The following is a 23,396-nucleotide window of genomic DNA, read 5'->3' on the forward strand; positions in this document are numbered from 1 at the left end:
CCTTGAGCTGTGTGACTGCTGGGGACAGCTACAGGCTGGTCAGGCTGGTGGGGCAGGGAGGGATTGAGTGGAACAAAAATCTGGCTGCTTCTTAGATGTCCCCCCACCCCACCTATCCCCATCAGAAGGTCTAGAGGCACTGATGAGTGGCCAAAGTCCCTTTAATATCCCTGAATTGCCTTACAAGTAATACTGCTGAAGGTGAGGAAGGGATGGGAGTCTGGGGTGGAAGATGGGGGAGGAGAAGGGAGGGAGAGCGCCAAGCGCTCATACAAAATATGGCCAAAAGGCTTAGCATGCATGGAAAATTATTGCTGTCGGAAGTTCCTATTTACAGGATCAACACCCTCCGTAGTTGCTTCTGCACCCCCTCTCCCTCCCCTCATCCCTGCCGCCTCCCTTCCCAGGTTGGCCTGGAGCTGGGAAGCCCTAGAGAAGTGCACCTGCTCCCAGTGGGGGGCCCCCTCCAGGCTCCACCCTCATTTGCGGCTTAGGGAAGAGGGGGGAGGGTCAGAGATTCTGGGACTCCTGCCCCCAGCTGGGCGCCTAGAGATGGGGCAGAGGCGTGTGCTTAAAGCAGAGGGGGCCAGGGCCCGCGAGCATGGAGGTGTGTGCTTCGGTCCTCGCCCGGGCATGCAAAAGCGCGGCGGGGGAGGTAGTGGCGGCCAATGGGGGCGCTGCTGGGAGCCCCGGCCCCTCTGCCCGGGGAGTTGCATAGACGTGGCGGGAGGCAGAGCTCCTCCCGGGAGCGGAGCGGAGCGGGCCGGAAGCCCCAACGGGTCCGGGGCTCAGTCGGTCCCTGGAACTTGGGGTTCCTCAAGAAGAGGAATGAATAGGAAACGTATCGGGGAGGCTCCTCTCTCGGGTCTCCCTGCAGTGGGAATAGAAGGCTCAGGAGGGCGGGGACCTGCCCCAAGACTGACCTCCTGATGTCCCCCCACCCCCCCAGTTGAGGGTCAGCAGGCTATCCCTCGCATTCTCACGCCCCCTTCCCCAGCAAGTTCAGGCTCTGATGAGGGTAGGGCTTCTCCCCACTCCCCGAAATGGGGTGTGTTGGGGTGGGGGACAGCCCTCTATGGCCTTTGCTGTCCCTCTCCTTGCCTGGCTCCCTGACCTCCCAGTCCAGCTGGGGAAGCCAGACCATTACTGGGTGAGGGCAAGAGATTAATTAGAATAATAAATAAATAAATACACAAATAAATACACTGGAGAGGCCCAGCCGGATGGGGGGTGAAGGGCATTTGTGAGGTGCCCCAGACCTCTCCCCAATACATAAAGAGGGTACCTGTAGTCCTGTGGGTAGGGAAAGTGCTCAGAGAATCTGCAGGAGAGGCTGGAAGCCCAAGGAGGGGCTGTCCCAGAGTGAGAGAGGGGCTACATTAGGTGGCCGAGCCCTGAACTGGCCCTTATGTCTGCCCCAGGTCAGGTGAACTCAAGAGGGTTGAGAGCTGCTAGTGGGATGAGGGGTATGGAGAGAGTAGGGGTGGGAATGAGTGAGAAGGTCCCCCAGAGGATGAGGAAGGTGGTGTGTGAATGGCTAGACTAAGGCCAAGGTAAGGGCAGGGGGATCTGGGACAGGTTGGGGCCTCCGAGAGTGAAGATTAGATTCCTAAGGCCTGCGTCCTGGTGTGGATGGGGAATCCATGGCAGGCGTGAGAGTCAAGGGGAGGTTTAGGCCTTAAGAGTGGGGGGCTCCAGTAGAGAACCGGCCTGAAATGCAGTTGGGAAGTGAGAGGAAAGGTCTGCAAGTTAGGGAGACTGCAGGGTCTGGATGGGAGAAAATTCCGGCTAGGGGGCCCGGCAAACGTGCGGGCCTGGTGCCTGAGTTGGGAACCTTGAGGGCGCGGACAGCGGGTCAAGGTCCGAATCTTGGTAGCCGGTAAGGACGAGGCGGGTCGGGATGTACTTGGGGAAGACAGTGGCGGAAGCGAGTTCTGGGTTTGGGGGTCGGAGAGAAAAGTTCCGGTCTGGGAGCAGGGTCCCCAGGAGGGCCGTGGGCAGAGGGACGCAGCTGGGGGACCGGGGAGCGCGGTGGGAGGCTCAGCTGGTGGGGCCGGCGGGCGGCGGCGGCGGCGGGGGTGGCTCGGCCCCCTTGACGCAGGCGGCCTCGCAGTGCTTGTGGAGGTAGGACTTGAGCGCGAAGCTCTTGTCGCACTGGCGGCAGCGGTAGTGCTTGAAGGCCGAGTGCGTCTGCATGTGCGCGCGCAGGTTGGAGCGGTCGGCGAAGGCCTTGCCGCAGTGCGCACAGCCGAACGGCTTCTCGCCGGTGTGTGAGCGCATGTGGCCCTGCAGCAGCCAGGGCCGCGAGAAGGCCTTGCCGCACACGCCGCACTTGTGGCGCAGGTTGTGCGTGAGCACATGCATGGCCAGCGCGGGCATGGACACGTACGCCTTGCCGCACGTCGGGCACTTGCGCGCCAGCTGGCTGTCCAGGCTGCGGTGCGTCTGCTTGTGGCGGCTCAGGTTCGACGACGTGGCGTACGTCTTGCCGCACTCGGCGCACGCGTGCCGGTGCCCGCCGCCCGCCGGCGTCCCCGCGCGCCCCGCGCGCCCCCCGCCGCTCCCGGCGTCCCCCGCGCCGCCCGCGTCCCCGCCGCGCCGCCTCCGCGAGCGCCCGTCCGAGATGAAGAAGGCGTCCATGGAATAGCTGTCGGTCACGGCCGCCTCCCCGCGGAAGTAGCGCGCCGACAGGCTGGACTGAGGGCTCTCGGGGTCGCTGTACTCTTCCGGGGCCGCCGGCGGGTACGCGGGCTCGGCCGGCGCCAGCTCCAGGCCTGGCTTCTGGTCCGCATCGTAGCTGCTGGGGGGCAGGCAGTGCGGAGCGTAACCTGGAGGGGATGAGACAAGGGCAGGGAAGGTGAGGCGCCCAGGAGGCGTCCCCGTGGCCTCTCTTTGGGAACTGAAGTCTGCTTGTATAGCAGCAGCCCCTGTCCTGCTTCTGTGCTTCTGGGGTCAGGATGCCCAGGTTCAAATCCTAACTACGTGGGCCGCAATAAAAACCACCCAACTCCATCCTTGTGGAGCACGGTGAAGTCAAATTCTACTGATCTGGTGTTGACTATCTTCTTAAGTGCTCAAGGCCACGCAGGGAAGGTACTGTTGTAGGATCTGTACAGAGAGAGAAACTGAGGTATATAGTCCAAGCCCACAAGTATTTGGTGGAGCCAGGATCCAAACCTTGGCAGCCTGATGCCAAAACCCAGAGTTTCTTTCTTCCAGCAGCATTCTGCCATTCCAGTCCTTTGACTTATCTGAGTCTCAGCTTCCTCATTTGCAAAATGGAACTTATGATCCTTCCCAGGGTCTTTGGAAGGACTAAGTGATGAAAAGAGCCATGCATTAATTGTTCCTGTGCACCAAGCTCCGCCTCCATGCTTTACTCTTGTTAACTCATTTAGTCATCACTGACCCTATGAAGTAGATCCTGTTTTAATTCTCATTTTACATATAAGGAAGTAAAGAAAGAGCACACAGCAATTGCTATATAAATGTTAGCTGTTACAATTATGCTTTTTACTTGCTTGAAAAAGCGACTTCGCTGAAGATTATTCAATTGTCTGCCCCCACCCCCCCACCAGACTGTGAGCGTCTCAGGGTGACATCTGTGTGCCCAGCACGTGCCTGGTTCAAAGGAGGTGTACAAAGAATAGACATTGCATGAACGAATCACAGTCCTGTTAAATCCACCTCCCAGGGTTGCTGGGGGATTTAAAAGAGGTCAAGTATGTAGCATGTAATAAATGCTGTAAGAAGGGCATGTCCTTGTAACTTGCTCCCAAGCCTGTTTTGCTCCCTGCTCCACTGGAGGTCTTCTGGAGTCCCCTTGTGAGATTCATCCCCCGCTCTGAGCCCCTCCTTCCTCTCTAGATTTGGACCAGAACTTCTGTCCATTTTGGGATCTAATGACTGTTGGGTGGGTGGGCTGGCACCCTCCCAGGACATTCTACAGGGGCTTTCCAAGGGCAGGCACCACCCTGATTTGACTCTGCCTCCCTGGGCCTTGCCTGCTCCCAGCATCTTCCCTGAGGGCCCTGGGGCCTGGGCTCCCAGGAGAGTTTCTGGCAGATATTACACAAACTTAGCAACCTGGCACTGAGATACCAAGTATTTCCCGTGTCCTTTGATTGCAAAAAACAATGGGGGTTAGGCTTCTTTACCCAGAATGGCAAAGCGGGAAATATGACCCTCCATCACCCCCAGCATCCTTGATTCAAATGAACAGGTGGAGGAGGGCTTTGTAAGCAGGGAGCTGGATTCAGAGCTTTCATCCCCTGAAACAACCTGCCTGACTCAGCCTTTGTGCTTTTGCCTCTCATCTGGCCTTTGGGATGGTCACAGGGTGAAGTCTGTGCAGAAGGCACCCGGGCCCAGAAGGTGTACCTTTTTTTTTTTAACCCTGTCCCTTCAGCTGCCCAACAGGGACCTCTACACACAATGACTGGGGGTTGTGGAGGTGGAAGACTCAGTAGGGAGGGCACTGGTCAGATGCAGAGAGGGCAGTGGTGGCATTTTTATAATGGGGCCGGTGTGCAGCCTCTCAGCACCCCATTCTCCCGTCCTGTCTGCCTTTGGTCTGGAGGTTCCCCTTCCTCCCACTCCAGGAATCAGGCCTGGTACTAAAGCCCCCAAAACTTTCAAGGAGTGTTGTTTCAGACTGAGTCAAATACCTGTTAGGTATGCCTAGACTCCCTCTTTCTTCTGTGTTTCTTCCTATTGTGATTATTGATGATAATGATAATACTAGCTGATATTTAATGAGCACTTACTAAGTACCAAGCTCTGTGCTAAGTGCTTCACTCCCATCACCTTGCTGAATCACCACAAAAATAACCTGTGTTACAGATAAGGAAACTGATGCAGAGTGGTGGTGGTACTTGCTCAAGGGTGGGACAAGAGTTGGAACCCACTGCACTGCTCCTCTTCCACACGCTGGGAGGAAGGGGCATGGCTGGGTTGTTCATCTACTGGCAGAGCCCCAGCTAGTGAGCACTTGATAAGTATTTGTGAAATGGGTGGTGAATGGGTGATAAAGATTTGCTAGGCCAGCCTCAATCCCTAGTGCAGCAGGGTCTGCCAGGACCATGCTGTCTACCAGATCTTGGGACAATTTGATTTCCTGACACTGATTCTAGCTGGGTGACCTAGAGCAAGTTGTACGTCTTCCTGCATCTCTGCTCTGTTCTCTGGGTATGGGGATAGTATAGCATCCATTTGGAGGGCCTCACTGATCATGTGACCTTGGATGTGCTATTATTAAGGATGGCATATTGGTTAAGAGCACAATTTTGATACCAAACTACCAGGATTGAGTTCCAGCTTTACTATTCCTGGCTGTGTGATCTTAGACAAAGTGTTTGACCTCTCTATGCCTCTGTTTCCCCAGCTGTGAAATAGGGGACAATAAAAGCACCTAACTCACACAGTTTATAGTACAGAGTCCATGAATAAACAAGCAAATAAGTGAGAAGTGAACAAATAATAACCAACATTGCCAGAGCACTTTTGTGTCTGATACAATTTAAAGGTTTTACACACGAATGCATCCCACCCTCATGGCTCTGAGGTTGGTACCATCTTACAGATGAGGAAGCTGAGGCATAAAGTAGTTGTTAAGCAACATGCCCAGGGTTGTGCAGCTAGTAACTTAGAGCCAGAATTCCAACCCAGTGCCTGGCATGGTACATGTTGGCTGTTACTCTGAACAATAACAATCTCCCCAGGTGGGTTTCTGTGCTGGAAACCCACAGTGTTCTTGGCATCCGCACAGACACATCTTGCACCTCCAACCTGGGCCACTGTTTCCTCACCCAAGATGTGTAGGTTCTGGCTCACGCTCTGATGAGAAAGCTGGTGATCCAGAGAATTGTTAGCCCCTCAATGGTCTCGGTAGTCCTCGCCCTAGCGGGACTCTCTTTCTGTTGTGCCCTCTGGTGGTGACTTGCAGTACTGCAGCACTCCGGTTGCTGGGGGTCTCTATGTAAATACTGGCACCTCAAAGGCTGAGCCTCTGCTTAGGGACAGATGCGGAATTGCCTTCCGGTCAGGAATTGTGGGGCCAGACATTGTGGTCAGCAGCTGCGGAGTTTGGCATGAGTTGTGGGGTGGGGGTGGAGGGTTGTATGAGAGTTTATGTGGTCGTCTTGGTGGAGGTGGTTCTAACTTGCTTTGTGATTGTGATCAGGTTGCCTGACCTCTCTGGACTCTGTCTCTACCTGTAGAAGGTTGACTGAGATGCTAGAAAGACCCTTGTTGCATCGTGGCTGAACCGACTCCTCAATGATGCCCATTGTCTTGTCCCCTACCCCCCAATCCCTATCAGCTCCATCTCATTCTCGTCAGACTCACAGACCTCTCCCTAGCTATGTGACTTTGAAAGTGAAAGCTGCTCAGTCATGTCCGACTCTTTGTGACCCCATGGACTATAGAGTCCATGGAATTCTCCAGGCCAGAATACTGGAGTGGGTAGCTGTTCCCTTCTCCAGGGGATCTTCCCAACCCAGGGATCAAACCCAGGTCTCCCGCATTGCAGGCGGATTCTTTACCAGCTGAGCCACCAGGGAAGCCCATCTGACCTTGGGCAAGTTATTAAACCTTTTTGTGCTGCATCTGGATAAAGGCACTTATAAAAGGACTGACTGAATTAATGGTGTATAATGCTTAGTAATGCCTGGCACACAGTAGCCTCTCAAGCTGTTATTTAATTGTCATTATTATTGTTCCTACATTTTCTAGTGATACCCCCTAATCTGCTGAAGAGTGAAGGGGACACACGTGGGTCATCTCAGGCTGCTGCGTTACCTTGGGCAAACCGCCTCACTTCTCTGGACCTCAACCCTGGAGAATCCTTTAGGACACTATAGGCAGCGCTTTTCTGACTCTGTGCGTGGAACTCACACAGGTTTTAGATGCCTCCCTCTGTCCTACAGGTGACTATAGAAGGATGAGTTACCTGTCTCCCTGCTGACAGGGTGAGATAGGCCTCTCTCGTTTGGAAACAGATAGAGGCAGGGAGGGCCAGGGACCCAGGGAGAAAAGACTGACTCTTTTACTCATATTCCAGCTGTGTGACCATGGGTAAGTCACAAAGCCTCTCTGGGCTCCAGTGCCCCATTTGAGGGATAGAACAGAGCCCTTCCAGTCACATGGGGCTATAAGGAAGGCTCAGAAACACTTAGGAGAAGTGGAGATGTCATGTACATCACCCGAGAATGACTTTGGATTTTCCCTGCTCAAGAGTTTTGATATTTTAGACTGAAGGTCCAGAATACATTAAAAAATTTTTTTTGCAAGGGAATTTTATGAGAAATCAGGTGCTGGGCATTTCACAAACATTGTCTCTTCCAATTGTCTGACCCCCTGGGATGAGGGTGGGGGATTCTCTAAGAAGCACTGCTGCTTCCAGCTACCATTGTGCCCACCCCCTGTGCCAGGCACTGCACTAAGCCCAGAGGCCTGGAGAGGGCAGAGGACTTGCTCAAGGTCACTGGAGGAGGAGTAAGGCTTGAAATCCTCCAGAATCTGTGTTTTTTTTTCCCCAAACCCCTGAGCAGGCATGGAGACCTGTTGAGGGAAGGAAGATTTTCAACTGGTGGGAGGCAGGGGCAATGAGTTTCTTCAAATATCACCACCTAGTTGGCCTGTGTCTGATGTAATGATGGGGTATTGGGGGTGGGGAGAAGCTATTCTTCTAGAAAATGCACCAGCCCTTTGTAAACCTTTGTGAATAATTAATAAAAGTAATGACTAACCCCGCTTGAGCACTTACTGTGTACAAGGCACCCTGCTCGGTATTTGATGTCTGTTAGCTTGTGTCTAAGGGAACGTAGTGGTCACTTGCTCCAGTGCCCTACTTCCGAGGAAGCTGAAGCCCAGAGAGGGGCCTTTACCAGGTCACAAAGCAAGTTCCCACCAGAGCTAGGCTGGCCCTCTGCCTCCCAGGCCAGTGCTCTTTTTCCCAGTCTCCCTCAGGTTCTCAGTGTCCCAGACTTCCTCCAGGGAATCTCCAGTCCAAATCCCACTTCCCTGTCTCTAGTTGGGTAGAAGAGAGGGGCCTAGTGATGGGCCAGTTTCCCAGGTAGCCCACTTTTCCGAGGAGGGCTGGGCCCTGCTAGGTGGGGGGCTGGAGGGGCTGCTGCATGAATATATTTAGAGCTGCGTCTTGCTGTGCCAGGGCCTCGGGCCTTGAGAATCAGCTCCAGCCAGCTGAGCAGAAAGCCAGGTCTGTCAGCAGCAAAGCGGGATAAAAATAGTTTCTCCTGTCTGCTCACAGAGCTGGGCAAAGGGGCTGGTGCCTCCCCCTCCCCGTATTATAGCATCTTTGTTCGCAGTTCCCTGGGCACTGGACCAGAAATGACACCCACCTCCTCCAAGGGCCTGGCAGCTGGTACACCTGCCCACTGGGGAGGGGGCCCCTGAGTCCAGATGAGGGGGGACAGAGTGGGGTCTGACCCAACATGATCAGGACTGTAGGGTGTGGGGCTCGTGCCCACTGACTCAAACCAAGGGAATATTGAGAGCACTCCAGAGCCTCTCCCCACTGTCCCCACCTCCTGAAATCCCCCATATTCTGGTTTCTCCTGACTGTGACCCAATTCCTGTGGCCCACAGGGAGGTCCACAGCTCTGCAGGAATCAATAGGAAAGATTTTTCAAGGGGTTGTGGAAATAGGCCTGGTGGCTGAGGGTCTGGAGTTACTTAGCACTGGTCGGTGGACCAGCCTCCTGTTCCCTCCCGGGCACCTCTGGGGCCCTTTCTGGGCCTCCTTCTGGAGACCTGGTGTCTCGTATAATGTACGTTGTCTCTCTGGGCTCCCTGTTTCCTGCCCTACCCTCTCTGTGCCCCAGAAAAGGCAGAGGGCCCATTCCAACCTCCCTTCTTAGCCAAAGGCTGGCGGCGGCTACTCCATCTCAGGGGAGACCACAGCTGGAAGGAAGCCAAGAGTTCTGGGGCCTCATCTCTCCCAGCAGCATCTCACAGGCCCCCCCCACCCCGCCCCGAGAGCGCCTCTAGGCTGAGGGGGTCCCGGGGACGTGTATGAAGCACCCACCTGGGAGGGGTGGTGCAGTGCACCACTTACGCCCTTGTCATCGCAGGCAAGTCACCTCTCCAATCTCAGCTTTGCCTCTGGAGGTTGAAGCTAACCTTCGCCTGCAATCTGAGCTTGCTGCCCTGTGCCCACTCTGTGTGTGTATGTGTGTGTGTTTGGGATGTATAAATTGCTATGCTGCCGTAGGGACTTGATATACTCTCCTGACCTCTATCAGGCACCAAAAACTGAGACTGTCTGAAGAGTGGACATTCAGCCTGGTTCCTTCATGTCCCCCTTGTGACCCCAGGCTTAACGGGGGGCATGGACCCTAGATTCAGTATCCCACATTCAGTATCCCATCCCTTTTATTGCACATTCCCGCTGACAGATTTTTAAGAAAATCGAGTTTTGGGTCCCTGAAAGGCCAGAGCTGAAAGAGATCAAGTTTGACTGCTTATTTTTGTCAGAGGGAAACTGAGGTTTGGGCAAGGGAAGATTAGTTCAGAGCTTCAGAGGAAGCTGGCTCTAGGTCTTGAACTGGCCAGCTTTGAGAATGGACCTGGACATGACCTTGGGCCAGAAATTGGATCTGGATCCAGATGCAGATCCTGGAGCATGAATGTTGACTTGGACATGGATTGAAACTTGAACATGGATTTGTTCTGGATTTTGAAGTGGGCCTGTAACCTGGGACACTGACCTTGGAACTAGACTTCAGACCTTGTCCTAGAATGAAGGTTGGACATGGACTTTGAACCTGAACCTCTGCCATGTCTCTAATCTCGACCTTGGACCTGGACCGAGACCAAGATGCCAGGGGCAGAGGTGGTTAAAGACACTCAGGTGGGCCTGCTCTGTGTCCTTTGACCCCTCTACAGCCCTCTCTGAGCTCCCTCTGCCAAGGGACCGGGGCTACCCTTTTGCATCCCTGCACCCCAAATAGGCTTTCTAAAGTGTAGGGTAGACATGTGGCAATTGGGGACTTTGAGCAGATTCCCAGGCCTGGCCTGGGGCGACTCCTCGGCGCCATCAGAGGGAGTGAGCGGAAGCGGGTGTTGGTATAATGTGGTCAACTAGAGAAGCCCATGGGCAGAAGTAGGAGCGCTTCCTCAGCTGCTGGGGAGGCTTAATGTAGCTGTGGAGGGCAGACAACTGCGTTATCGGATTGGCATTGATCCCTCATCTGCCTAGGTCGGATGCACTCTGAAGGAGTATGAGGGCAGGACGTGGTGGGGGTTAAGAGGATGGAGGACCTGGCATCCAGCTGGAGTTCAGAGTTAGGTTGTGTGGAGAGGTCGATACTCCGGGGCCAGTGAAGATGTCCACAGATCCTTGGAGACCACTGGTGTGCAGCTGGGTGGGCACCTTCCTTCTCTGAGATGAATGAGTCCCTAGCATTCCCCAGGATGGGGCCCAGGCCTGGGAAGGGGGAAGTTTGATGGAGTTGGAGGATGAGGTTCTGAGAGGGTTGGGAGGATGTGAATTACCACCTCACTGGGGGACTGAATCTGTGCTCAGAATCACCCAGGGGAAAGGAGGGGAAGGGAGGGCGCCACGGAGGTAGAAAGCAGTGGAGAAGCAAGAGGGGGAGAAAAGAGGCATTAGGATGGAGAGGATGGTGAAATTAGATCTGCTGTCCCTTCTTTGGGGAGCGCTGCAGAGAAACCTGGAACTTGCCCTGTTGTGGGGCTTCTTCCCTATTTAGGTGCATTCAGGGGGAGCCTGGAGCCCAGATGTACCTGCCACACCCTCTGCGGGGCCCACGGAGGCTGCTGTTGTGTGTGTGTGTGTGTGGAGGAGGAGGAGTCCTCCAGGAATTCTCTAGCACTCCCAAGCTCTCCCTGGGCTGGGGGTACTCTTTAATTTGGGGTCTTGCATCTTCATCAGTCAGGGGCCTGTGGTTCCCCTGACCTCCGCATTCACAGGCTCCCTTCCTGCCCCCACCGCCACCCCAGATTCCCCTCCTGTTGGTCTCACCCTGACCCTGCAGCCGTTGTTGCTGCAGGAATGGCTTGTAAGAGGATCTTTCTAATAACTGGAACTATCTCCAGCCCCAGGCTCTCCCCCTTTCCCTCCCTCCTTTCTCCTCCCCCCTCCTCCTCTCCCTCACTCTCCTCACCTCCCCCCCTCCTCTCTTTCTCCTTGTTTACCCAGCACACTTACACACGCTGGGAGAGAAAAACGTCGGCTCAGCAATTTTTCACACTTCCCTCAAATGCTCAGCAAGGTTATTTCCGGCAGAGCGGAGACAACGGACCACTAGATGCCGGCAGGCTCTCCGAGGACCCCCAGCACCCCTACCCACCCGTGGGATGAGGGAGCCTTCATTTCCCGGTCTGGCCACACCCCAGGGATGGAAAAGCCCCCCCCCCCACCCCGCCCCATAACAGAATAAGGCAGACTCTGTGTTTCCCAGGCGTACTCAGGCTTGAAGGGTCACCCCTTGGTCTCTGGCACTAACCATTTACTGCAGACACTGCCAAAGCAGCCAGGGCAGAGTACCTGTCCTCGTCCAGGGGCTGCCTGCAGAGACTGAAGCCAAGAAAAGTGCTTGGCCTCAGAAACTCTGCCATCCTCAGCCAGATGTCAAATGGTGAACGGAGCCCTACAGAAACCCTGACAATGGCCCCCTGCATTCTGTTAGACCCTCATCCAGTCATCTCCAATGCCTCCCACCCCACACTTGACCTTCACAGAAACTGAGCTTGTCAAAGTTGGAAGGATGCTTAGATCATGCCATCCAAATTCTTTCACTGTTGAGGAGATGGAGGATCAGAGAAGGAAAGGCACTTGCCCAAGGTCACATAGCAAGTCAGAGACCTAGAGCCCAGGCCTAGGATATCTTCCATGCCAGATATCAAACTGTTAGGACAGCCTCATGATTCCCCAGAAGGAGCTGGTCTGGAGCCCTTTAGGGAAGGGGCCAAGGACAGGGTGGTTCTAGGGGGTTAAAGCTGGTAGAACATCCCTGCTGGTGGCTTGGCCCTTACCTTGCTTCCCACTATTTGCTCAGAGGCTCCTTTCAAAGCTTTTTTGGACTGAATTCAAGGCAAGGCATTCCTGCTTCCCTCCCGAGGAACAGTCTGCAGTTTTGGCTGTGCAAGAGAAATTCTCTGGGCTTCTCTGGGTTTCCTCAGCTGGCCTGGGACAGGACCAAGGGGCCCTCAGTGGGCAGGAACCCAGGGCTTTGTGTCCATCCTCCGAGGGATCCACATTTCAGGCTTGCAGGCATTTCCATTTCTACCGAGGTCCCCAGCCCTGGCATGGACCCAGGTTCACCCTCTGTCCTGCCAGCATTCAGATAAGCCCAGCCATATCCCTGGGATTCAGTCCTCAACCCCAAGAGGCCCTGGGGTCAAGAAAGAGGACAGTAGAATAAGAAACACGTGGGGCAAAGAAAAGGGAGTTGGTTCTCTTGGAGATCTGGGGGAGGTCAGGGGGTGAGGGGCTGGAGCTGTATCCCTGTTAGCTCCTTAATTTCTTTGACCTTGATGAGGTCACAGAGCATTTTACCCAGCACCCTCTTGCTACCTGGCTTGGCGGAGTGATGGAATGTGGGTGAAGTGCTTGGAAATCCCTGAGGCAGAAGCTCCCACCCTCCTGCCTTTACCATCTCAGCTACCCCCTCATCTTCAATCCTTTCTTTTCTCCTTTTTCTCTCCTCTCCTCTTTCCTTCCCACTTACACACACACACACACACACACACACACACACACACGCACACCCCAAAGGTGATGCCACATGTGATGTCAGATTTCTTCTGCCAAAGGGATGCCTCCTCTTCAGACACTTGTCCTGGGGGGAACCATCAGAGGAGAACCCTTTTATGATCTCCTTGATGGGGGATGGGGTCCACAGAACCAGTCTCTAATTTTCCCCCACAACCTCCAGAGATCACCCCTTTTTGGGCCTGAATGACCTCTCTTGTCCCCCAAACCCTTGTCACTATAGGAACTTGCTCTGAAAAGAAATAGAGTGTGTTGGGGGTGGGGGACTGACAAGAAACAGCAGGGCTGGCTCTAGAGGGGAGTGAGAAGCCGGAGTGGGGAAGAGGGTGCGACCTAGGAGACCAAGAGCCACTTTGGGGGAACCCCTCCTAGAAATTCCCTCTTCCTCTCAGTCCCCAGGACAGGCCCAGCCTTTGGCAGGCATGTGGCTGAGGGTAACAAAAGAGTTGCTGAGAGAGGGGGCTGAGAAGACTTGTCTGGCATCACCAGGGGGAGCAGACTTGAAGGGAAAGAGGGTGCCCCCAGCTACCCCTAGGGAGCCAACCCTCTCTCCCCAGGGATTGGTGGTCCAGGCCAGTTTACCTTCACCATCAAGGGAGCACTCTCGGACAACCAGCCTCCTTCCCTCAACCAGGAAGAGGGGACCGTTAGAACGCCTTGTGCATTAGCCCCCCCAGCACTAACCCTTAATGGACACCACTCTCTGTCTCTCCATTCTCTCACCATCCTTCACTCCAGTTCCAATCTAGGGCCACAACTTTCAAAGTCCAGGCTGACGCTCGCTCGGCGGCGGGATGGGCCGACCCTGCGACTTTCCCTTTGTACGGACCTGGCCCTCGCCCCGCCTGCCTGGCCCTCGGGAAGCCCGGGAGGCGCACACAGCCAAGGAAATCTCCTCCCGGGGTTCCCTGCCGCGCGCACCCCTCCTCGTGGCCCGAGTTGGGGAGGGCCCGAACTCCCCTCCCCTCTTCTTCCCCCCCGCCGGGTCCCACTCACCGTTGTCCCCGGAAGGCCCCCGGGCTCCAGGCAGCACGTAGGCGGTCTCCAAGGGGTGATAGGTGGGGGCCGGCACCCCGCTGCACTGGAAGCCGTCGCCTTTGATCTTCTTTACCAGGAAGGAGCGGGGCATGGTGCGACTGGCGTGGGACTCGGCGGGGGCACTTGAGAGGGGCCCTGGTCGGGGGGAGGAGGCCAGCCGGGCGCGATTGGCTGTCTGCGCGGGGTTTCAGCACTGGACAGCTCCCAGCGGGCGGCGGGCGGGCGGCAGCGCGGAGCCGGCACCGGTGGCGGCGGCCCCGGCTGTAGCTCTGGCTCCCGCTCGGGCTTGGCGGCGGCGGCTCTCAGACAGGCGATCGCTGGAGCTGTGCTCAGCACTCCGGCTGCCGGCTTTATATGGGACGCAGGCTGGAGGAGATCAGGTGGTCCCCTAGCAATGGAACTGTTCAGCGCTCTAATCCATCAAATGTCCCCCAGGACAATCGCTCCGCACACGTTCCCCTGAACCGGCGGCGGTGGGGGCAGACCAGGCGCAGGGAGCAGCGGGCAGGCAGGAGGGGAGAAAGTGAGGGCGAGAAAAGCAGAGATATAGAGAGACGGAGAAAGGTGGGGGCGCCGGGGGGTGGAACAAGGGGGAGAGAGAGAGAAAGAGAGAGAGGAGATGAGATACACAGAGAAAGACAGAGACATACAGAAAAAGAGAGACACATACACAGTGAAAGAGATAGAAATAGGAGCAGAAACCAAGATAAGGACAAAAAGACACGAGAGAGAGAGAGAGAGAGAGAGAGAAAAGAAAGGCAGAGACGGAGAGAAGTAATAACACACACCCACGGGAGAAAAAGAGACCTCCAGATACACAAAAAGAAAGCACCCCAGGGATGCAAAGAAAGGGGAAGAGAAGTGCAAGACAGGAAAGAGGACGGGAGGTAGACCAGTCTGAGCAGGCGGGGTTCAGGCACATGGGGACACAAGGAAGGGAATGCAGAGAGGACTGTGAGCTCGCCAGCGGCGGACCCCCCCTGCCTCCAGCCCCCTCCCTGTCCCCTAGTTCTGAAGGGGTCAGTTTGGACACTCAGCTTTAACTAGGGGAAGTCATCCCCCCTCCCCAGCTTGTCCTCCCACTGAAGCTCCCTGTTGGGTTTGGGGTTCAACTTTCTTCTTCCAGAACTGATGAGGGGAGCAAGTCCCCCATGCTGATGCCCAGCCTAGCTCAGCCAGTCCTGTTCCGGTGCCTAGCTCAGGCGGGCGCTGCAAGAGGAAGTGAAAATCGTCCAGTAATTAATTTCCCTGCTGCCGGGGGGGTGGTGGTTTTGACACATCCGAGGCTGTGTCTTTCCCTGAAGCGGGGAGCAGACAATAGAGACACGTGGACTGGGAAGGGAGAGGGGGGGAAGGGAGGGGGAGCGGGGCTCCCGCTGGAACTCTTTGCAGGTCAGCTCCTTTGTCTCCAGGAGGATCTCAGCAGAAACCCCCTCTCCAATCCAGCCAAAACCTAGGGGAGCTTCCATATCTGGGTAGGACCAAGGAGCAGGAGAATGCAACCCCCTGCCCAGAGAGGCTGCTTGGCAAAGTGCCATGGTGGTGGGCTGGCCTTAGCAAGTATGTAATGTCCAGAGCACAAGAGTCCCGGAATCAGACTCTAGGAATGTCAAGATCTCATTGGTTAACAGCATTCTGTTTATGGTATGCTAGACTGATGGAGTGGGGTTGTGCTTTTGGGACTGGGTCATCTAATACCATTTGGGAGACTAAGACCCTTGAAGACTAAGAGAGGCTGCAGAGGTGCCCAGGGTCCCACAGGGAGTCAACAGAAATTTCCAGAGACTCCTGTGGTCCTTTGGGACCCCACGCAAATTCTGAGGTGTTGCTTAGAAATCTTAGAATAAAATTTGGACCCTTGATCTTGCCAAGGTCCTGAATAATATGGAGGGTCCTGCCCATCTTCTCAGAGATATTGTCCCACATTTTGCCCTCTGGGACTTTTTTTAACCTCAGTCACAGAGGGTTGAGGTGACCACACCCCTGGACTCATGACGTGCTCAGTATTCCCTGCTTTAGCCACACAAGCCGACTTCTTGTCTTGCAGACTTATTACTCTCTCCTTGGCCTCTGCTCTGGTTCTTCTGTTCAGAGGAACCCTGCATTGGCATAGCTGAGGCCTCACTTCTTCTGGGAAGTGTCCCTGACTTCCTACATGGTAGACTGGGCCAGCTTGCCCATTGGCCCCTGAGCTGTGTGACTCTGTCCTGTGTTTGGCTCAGCATACTCTTGCAACATGCAGTAGGATCTCCCAGCTCCTCTACTTACTAGTCATGAGATCTTAAGGAAGTTATTCAACTTCTCTGTGCCTCAGTTTCCCATCTTATAAAATGGGCTTGCATATAGTAGGTATGTAAGCCTGCTGATGAGCACTTACCTATAGGAGGTGCTCATTCTGTGTGTGTTCTGTAAGTACAGTTGCGCCGGGAGCACTCAGGATTCATCTAACACATGTTTGTGGGGTTTTACATAATAGGTGGTAACCTCAACAGTCCCTGGTCTCCTTGGAGGTGACATTCAAGGGACATAAAATTGGGTGAGCAATGGAGGGTGCTGGTTCCTAGACAGGGTGGCCAGCAAGGGTCTCCTGGAAAAGGTGACATCTAAGCGGAGACTTGAGTGATGAGATGGAGCCAGCCATGGAAGGAGCCAGAGAAAGAGAGCTCCGGGCAAAGGCTTCACAAGTTCAAAGACTCTGAGGCAAAAATTAGCTTGGGCCAGTTCAGGAACAGTAAGGAGTGGGAGGATATGAGGTCAGGAAGTTGGCAGGGCCAGAACCCAGAAGGTGTTCAATAAATCATGAGTGAATGACTATGGGGTGAGTTGTTGTTCAGTTGCTAAGTCATATCTGACTCTTTTTGACCCCATGGACTGCAGCATGCTAGGCTCCCCTATCCTTCACTATCTCCCAGAATTTGCTCAAAGTCATGTCCATTGGTCGATGATGCTATGCAACCATCTCATCCTCTGTCGCCCTCCTATCCTTTTGCCCTCAATCTTTCCCAGCATCAGGGTCTTTTCCAATGAGTCTGCTCTTTGCATCAGATGGCCAAAACATTGGAGCTTCAGCTTTAGCATCAGTCCTTCCAATGAATATTCAGGGTTGATTTCCTTTAAGATTGACTGGTTTGATCTCTTTGGAATCCAAGGGACTTTCAAGAGTCTTCTCCAGCACCACGATTCAAAAACAGCAGTTCTTTGGCACTCAGCCTTATTTATGGTCCAACTCTCACATCCATACATGACTACTGGAAAAAACCATAGCATTGACTATACGGACCTTTGTTGGCAAAGTGATGTCTCTGCTTTTTAATATGCTGTTTAGGTTTGTCATAGTTTCCCTTCCAAGGAGCAAGTGTCTTTAATTTCATGGCTGCAGTCACCATCAGCAGTGATTTTGGAACCCAAAAAAATAAAGGCAGTCACTGTTTCTACTTTTTCCCCTTCTATTTGTCATGAAGTGATGGGACCAGATGCCATGATCTTAGTTTTTTGAATGTTGAGTTTTAAGTCAGTTTTTTCACTCTCCTCTTTCACCCTCATCAAGAGGCTCTTTAGTTCCTCTTCACTCTCTTGTCATTAGAGTGGTATCATTTGCATATCTGAGGTTGTTGATATTTCTCCCGGCAATCTGGATTCCAGCTTGTGATTCATCCAGCCTGGCATTTCACATGGTGTACTCTGCAAATAAGTTAAGTAAGCAGAGTGACAATATACAGCCTTGAGAAACTCCTGTCTCAATTTTTCATTGTTCCAAGTCTGATTCTAACTGTTGCTTCTTGACCTGCATACAGGTTTCTCAGGAGGCAGCTTAGGTTGTCTGGTATTCCCATCTCTTTAAAAATTTTCTACAGTTTATTGTGATCCACACAGTGGAAGGCTTTAGCATAGTCAATGAAGCACAAGTAGATGTTTTTCTAAAATTCCCTTGCTTTCTCTATGATCCAAAAATTGTTGGCAATTTGATTTCTGGTTCTTGGGTGAGATTCAGCCTTAAAAGGTGGATCTATTCAAAGGTAGATCTTTAAAGTTGGAGAATAACATTTCACTGCTCACATAGAAGTTGTTAATAGTTATTGGTGGTGTAGCCATATTTTCTTGAGTTTGTACTGGGATGTCTGTCCCTTAGTGGTGCTTAATACAGAGGAGTAAATAATGCAAGTGGGCACCCTTGAGTTCACTTCTACCTGCCTGACGATCCTACCATTCCAACCTTTTCCATAAGAGATGGTAAAACTGAGCCCAGAGAGCTTCCCAGCACAGTGAGGGTCCAACAGTGAATTAGGCATAGAACTGGACCGAGACTGGACTCTCCCTCATCAGATCTTCTCAGTGGGCAGGGTGGAGAGGTAATCCCCCCTTGAACTGACAGAGAGAGGCCCACAGAGTGATGTATCCAAGGTCCATAGTTCACTATTGTTGGGTTGAAGATCAGATCCCAAGTCTCTGACCTCTGGCTAGTAGGTGGTGTGGGCGGGTGTCCTTAAGCAAGGATGAGATACACAACCTCTGGCATGGTTTCAGCTCTAGGACAACATGGAGGGCCTTCTGTTTCCCAAATTTCCCCCCAGTACTGGCTCACTGTTTTCAGAAAAGCCATGTTTAGGAATTCATTTCTCCAAGTCACATCAAATAAGGAAAGAATTTTAATCCCAGGCATGCTTGCTACAGCATCAGAGACTGGAATAAAAGCCTCAAGTTGGAGAAAATGGGGAGGAGCTGTGAGGAAAACATTCCCTTGATGGACTATTCTGCAGCCATTAAAAATTATCATATGGAGGAAGACCTTGTCTTTCAATGAAAGATGCAAAATCTTGAAATCCCTTACAGCACGTTTGCAACTATGGGCCGAAATAAAGATAAATATGCACAGAAAAGTGAAGAAGGATGGCGGAACTATGTGTTTCTCCACCTTCTTTTTTGTGTTTTCCAAAACGACTATAAAATGTTTCGGTTCAAGAAACATTTATCTTGAGCACTTGCTAACTTCTCCCTTACTTCTGAAGAGAAGAAATGATAACATTTCAAAAAACACATCAGGAAACTCATTCTTCTGACTTTTGAGAAGATAGCATTGTCTATGGCAAATTTCTCCAATGACAACAATAATTATTACCATATCAACAGTGGCTTCACGTGCCTGGCACTGTTCTAAACATCTACCCTTCACAGAAACTGGCCTTGCCAGAGGCTTTCTGTAGAGGGCTTTGGAATCAGCCTGTTTTCAGTTCTAATCCGTGCTCTGTCATTTCCCAGCTTTGCTTCCCAGTACCTCCACTTCCTCATCTGTAAAATGGAGATTTTAAAAGGGATTATCCCCGGTGTTGTGTACATGCGTGCTCAGTTGCTCAATCATGTCCGACTGTGTGATCCAATGGACTTTAGCCCACCAGGCTCCTCTGTCCATGAGATTTCTTAGGCAAGAGTACTGGACTGGGTTGCCATTTCCTTCTCCCAGGGATTGAACTGCATCTTCTGTGTCTCCTGCATTGGCAAGTGGATTCTTTACCGCTGAGCCACCTGGGAAGCCCATCCCCAGTGTTGCAGTGAGGATTAAATGATAATGTATCTATCTGTAAAGGGTTTAGAGCAGTGCCTGGCACACAGTCATTTGACTTGATAATTGTTGACTGTACTTTTGTTTACATATCATTTCTCATTTAAGCCTCACCATGTCCTCATGGGAGAAGGCTCTGTTATTGACCTGTTGACAGATGAGGGTGAAATGACTGGCCCAAGGCCATATGGTTATTGTGGGGAAGAGCTGGGGAGGGTCTCACATCCCTGTGCTCTACTGCCTGCCTCTCCAGGAGTCCCAGGCTTGGCATAACTGGTTTAGCTGGTGAAGGCTGCAGGCTCTGTCCTTTCTGCCCTACCAATCTGCTCTGCTGTCCTTCAGATTTCAACCCTGTCTTGCCCATCACGAAGGAGGGGAGCTACTAGTGTCTGGGTGTGACTCGCAGTGCTGTGTAACCCCAGCTAGCTGGCAGAGCCACCTGAACCTCACTCTGGACATCTGTAAAGAGGGGACCAGGCATTATATTCAGGCCTCACTCCATGGTATTAGAAAGGAGCACCGCTCTGGGAGTCGGGAGCCTGATTCTTCTCTCTCTGCTCCTCCTCTGGGCTCCAGCCTTCTGGCCTGTCAAATGGGCATGGGACAAGTTGGTCCCTGAGCTGCCATCCAGTGCCAATAATGGAATTCTGTATGAATTCCAAGGAGGATAGTGGCTAAATGCATCCACTTGATGTTGATGGGGCTTTTTCTCTGGTAAGCTTCCTTAGTCTGCCTGTTTCTCCAGTGTATTTCTCCAGGCCCTCCCTCTTCCGAGCCTAAGGAAAGAGGGTAGGAGAAGCCTGAAACTGACTTTTCACAGCTCTGTACACCATGACTCGGAGACAGTGGCCCAAGGCCTTGCGGGGGTGGGGCCCCTGGAATTTGATCCCTGTTATATTCTCTCTCTGGTCAATTTGGTCCCCGGAAGCAGATTTGAAAACCAAGATGGAAGTGCAACTTCCCATGGATAACACCTGCAAGAAAAAGAGGTGCGCCTTCAGACTAGGGCACAAGTCTGACATCTGTGAAAGGAGAGAAGGAGACTGGGTAAGAGGAGCCCCAGGCAGTGGTGCAGCTTGAAGGAAGTCTGGCCAGAGCCACAGGGAGCTCTGGGCCCAAGACTTCCTGCAGAGGAATCTCATGCTGGGTGGAATACCAGGCCCTGGTTCCCCACGGTGCCCGGTCATCAGCCGATTGTCCCGGAAGGAGGGTGGCCTCAGCTTAGATGCTGTGGCCGACTGAGAGGGCGCTGCAGTGGGAGCCTGTCAGGGACTGCAGTCCAGAGTGGCGGGCACCTCCCTTCGACTGCTGCATGTTTTTCTTGATTCATTTAATAAACATAGCTCTGGGCTATGTGCCAGGTACTCATCTACACACTTTATAAATATCACCTTAGTTAATCCTCACACTCGCCTTTTGACTCATCAGTATCGTGAGCCCCATTTTCAGGGGAGGAGACTGAGCCCAGAGAGGTTAAGTAACTTGTCCAAGGCTTTACAGCCAGTAGGTGGTGAGCCATGGGTCCAGTCCAGACAGCCTGTCCCAGAGGCTGTGGTCTCACCACTGCCATGCCGCCTCCTCTCCTGGGAACCTTTCAATTCTCATTTTGTAGAGGGCTCCGGAGCTCAGAGCCTCAACAGACTTCAGGAAAGGGCCTGACTAGTGCAGCTGAATGTGTGGCAGGGTCCCACATGCTCCTGGAGCTTCTACCCTATTCCTCAAAGCTTCCCACCTCAGGCCTTTGCAGATACTGTTTCTGCTGCCTGGAGCATGCTTTCCCTCCCTCTTTGCCTAGTTAACCCCTCCTCCATTGCTGCCCTGCTTGACTCCAAGATCTAGCCCAGGACAGAGATGATATGCAGTGGGAAAGAGTGTGTTGTAAAGACACAGATGAGAATAATGCTAGCTGACATTTATTGAGCACTTCTTATGTGCCAGGAGCCAAATCTAACCCTTTCTGTGGATTACCTCATTTAATCATCACAACAGTCTTTGAAGTGGGGGCCCACAGCTATCCCCATTTTACAGATGAAGAAACCAAGGCTCAGAGAGGCAAAGTGACTTGCCCACGGAGATCCAGCTAGGTGTCAGGATTCAAACCCTGATCTTAAATATACAATCCCTCTTTCTAACAGGGCCAGAGGTGCCAAAGGGAGTCTCCCTCCTCCACACCCCCCAGGGCTGACTGCTCCTTAATGGGGGTAGGGGCCCATATCTCTTCCATTCACTGCCACACTCTTATTACCTACATAGTGCTGGGCAAATAATAAGTGCTCAATAAATATGTATCTTAAATGAATGAATAAACTGACTGGAAAAACCTCCTTGTGATGCATCTCCCCCAACTCACCTTGATCCTTTTTGGCCTGAGCTTGGGTTAGTTCATCAGCTCTCAAGGTTTTCCTCTCCTTTGAGGGATGCTGCTGCTACTGCTGCTAAGTCGCTTCAGTCGTGTCCGACTCTGTGCGACCTCATAGACTGCAGCCCAACAGGCTCCCCCGTCCCTGGGATTCTCCAGGCAAGAACACTGGAGTGGGTTGCCATTTCCTTCTCCAATGCATGAAAGTGAAAAGTGAAAGTGAAGTCGCTCAGTCGTGTCCGACCCTCAGCTACCCCATGGACTGCAGCCTTCCAGGCTCCTCCATCCACGGGATTTTCCAGGCAAGAGTACTGGAGTGGGGTGCCATTGCCTTCTCCACCTTTGGGGGATAATTGAGTCCTTATCCTGACTACCACAGTCCTTGACCTTCCCCCATTAAAGCATCTTTCCTTCCAAATTTGAGATGTTCCTGAACCATGGCAAGGTCACCCTTTAAGCAACTCCCTGAAACCTCTGAAAAGGACTGGTTGCAAGAATCTGATCACTGGGCTCCCTGCCAGGTCAGGGGGCCTTGGGACAAACCCTCAGCATGTGTCAGGGATGGAGAGGCTAAACAGCGTCTCACAAGAGCCTCACATTGAAGCAATGAGATAGCTCAGAGTTTGGGCCTGAGTCACCCTGAGCCAAGTGTTAATCCCAGCTGTGCATCTTCAGGCTGTGTGATTTTAGGCAAGTCACTTTGCCTCTATGTGCCTCTGTGTCAACTTTGTAAACTGAGGCTAAATAGGGCTCTATGAGGCCTGGAGCATAATCAGCACTTGATAAATAGAAGCTCTACTTGAACAGGCTTCAGGATATCAGCATCATTCCCTGCCTATCCCTGTTTGGCAGTTGGGGAAACTGAGGCATGGAACAAGCAAGTGCCTTCTTTGGGACTTTTAGGCTTCTGTCTGCCAGATCAAGGCTGGCTCCTTCACCCCACGGTGGCCTCTCCTGCCTCCATCTCTTCCCTACCAGCCGAGCTGAGAACCATCCCTGGCAGATGCTAAGGCGGCTGCCGAAGCTGCAGAGTTGGCATTTCCGGGCTCCCAGGGCTCCTGGCACAGAGGAATCAACCCTTCTCTGCACCCTCTAGCTCTGTCTCCTGCTTCTGCCTCTGCTCATATACCAGCTGGGACCCATCAGCTTCCGGAGAAAGTCAGGCGGTGGCCAGGTGCATGGAGGCAGGGGGCTGTCAATATTGACCTATGCCTGACCCCAGACTAGTGGACAGACTCCTAAGAAGTCAGAACACCCACAGGCTCCAAGTGCACCCCTTCACAGCCTCCCCTCTCTCTCACTCTGGCTGTAGAGGGCCAGGGGAGCAGAGAGGTATAAAGCCTGAATTGCCTGGGTTCAGATCCCTCCTCTGCTGCTTATGGATGAGTTATGTACCCTGGGCAACTTACCTATCCTCTTTGTACCTCCATCTCTTCAGCTGTCAAAGACGATGCTAATTGTACCTCCTTCACAGAGCAGGTGGGAATCCAGTGAGATGTTTAGGATGCTCGTTCACACACAGTTGGTACTCAGTAACATCAGCCATTCTGAATGTGGAGTTCACTCTCTCTGTTGACCTCTTAAACCTTTCAGGCCCAAGAAGTATCTCCTGTCGACTCCTGAGGCTCCAATGGTCAAGGCCCTGCAGTGAAATCCCACTGACCTGGCACATGGTAGGGGCTCAT

At 53.0% G+C, this 23,396-nt stretch overlaps 1 protein-coding gene across 1 annotated transcript; it reads right to left on the minus strand.

Annotated features, from left to right (window-relative positions):
• Positions 1-1,888: 1,888 nt before the first annotated feature.
• SCRT2 (scratch family transcriptional repressor 2) lies at positions 1,889-13,988 on the minus strand. Its single transcript, XM_086332629.1, has 2 exons — positions 13,754-13,988; positions 1,889-2,828 (listed from the first exon to the last, which is right to left on the minus strand). Exons 1-2 carry the CDS (start codon positions 13,884-13,886, stop codon positions 2,041-2,043), a joined length of 921 nt encoding a protein of 306 aa, XP_086188755.1. The 5' UTR covers positions 13,887-13,988; the 3' UTR covers positions 1,889-2,040.
• Between the last annotated feature and the right edge of the window lie 9,408 nt (positions 13,989-23,396).

The sequence above is a fragment of the Bos grunniens genome, chromosome 13 (genome assembly GCF_055505025.1).
Source record: "Bos grunniens cultivar Pamir isolate PY7600 chromosome 13, Bosgru_T2T1.0, whole genome shotgun sequence".
NCBI classification, from domain to species: Eukaryota; Metazoa; Chordata; class Mammalia; order Artiodactyla; family Bovidae; genus Bos; species Bos grunniens.

What these genes read in the sequence shown, in the direction of transcription:
- SCRT2 (XM_086332629.1), bottom strand. Translation starts at nt 13,886, where the DNA reads ATGCCCCGCTCCTTCCTGGTAAAGAAGATCAAAGGCGACGGCTTCCAG. An exon ending in GGGGCCTTCCGGGGACAACG is followed by an intron (nt 2,829 to 13,753) that starts GTGAGTGGGACC and finishes CATCCCCTCCAG; the next exon opens with GTTACGCTCCGCACTGCCTG.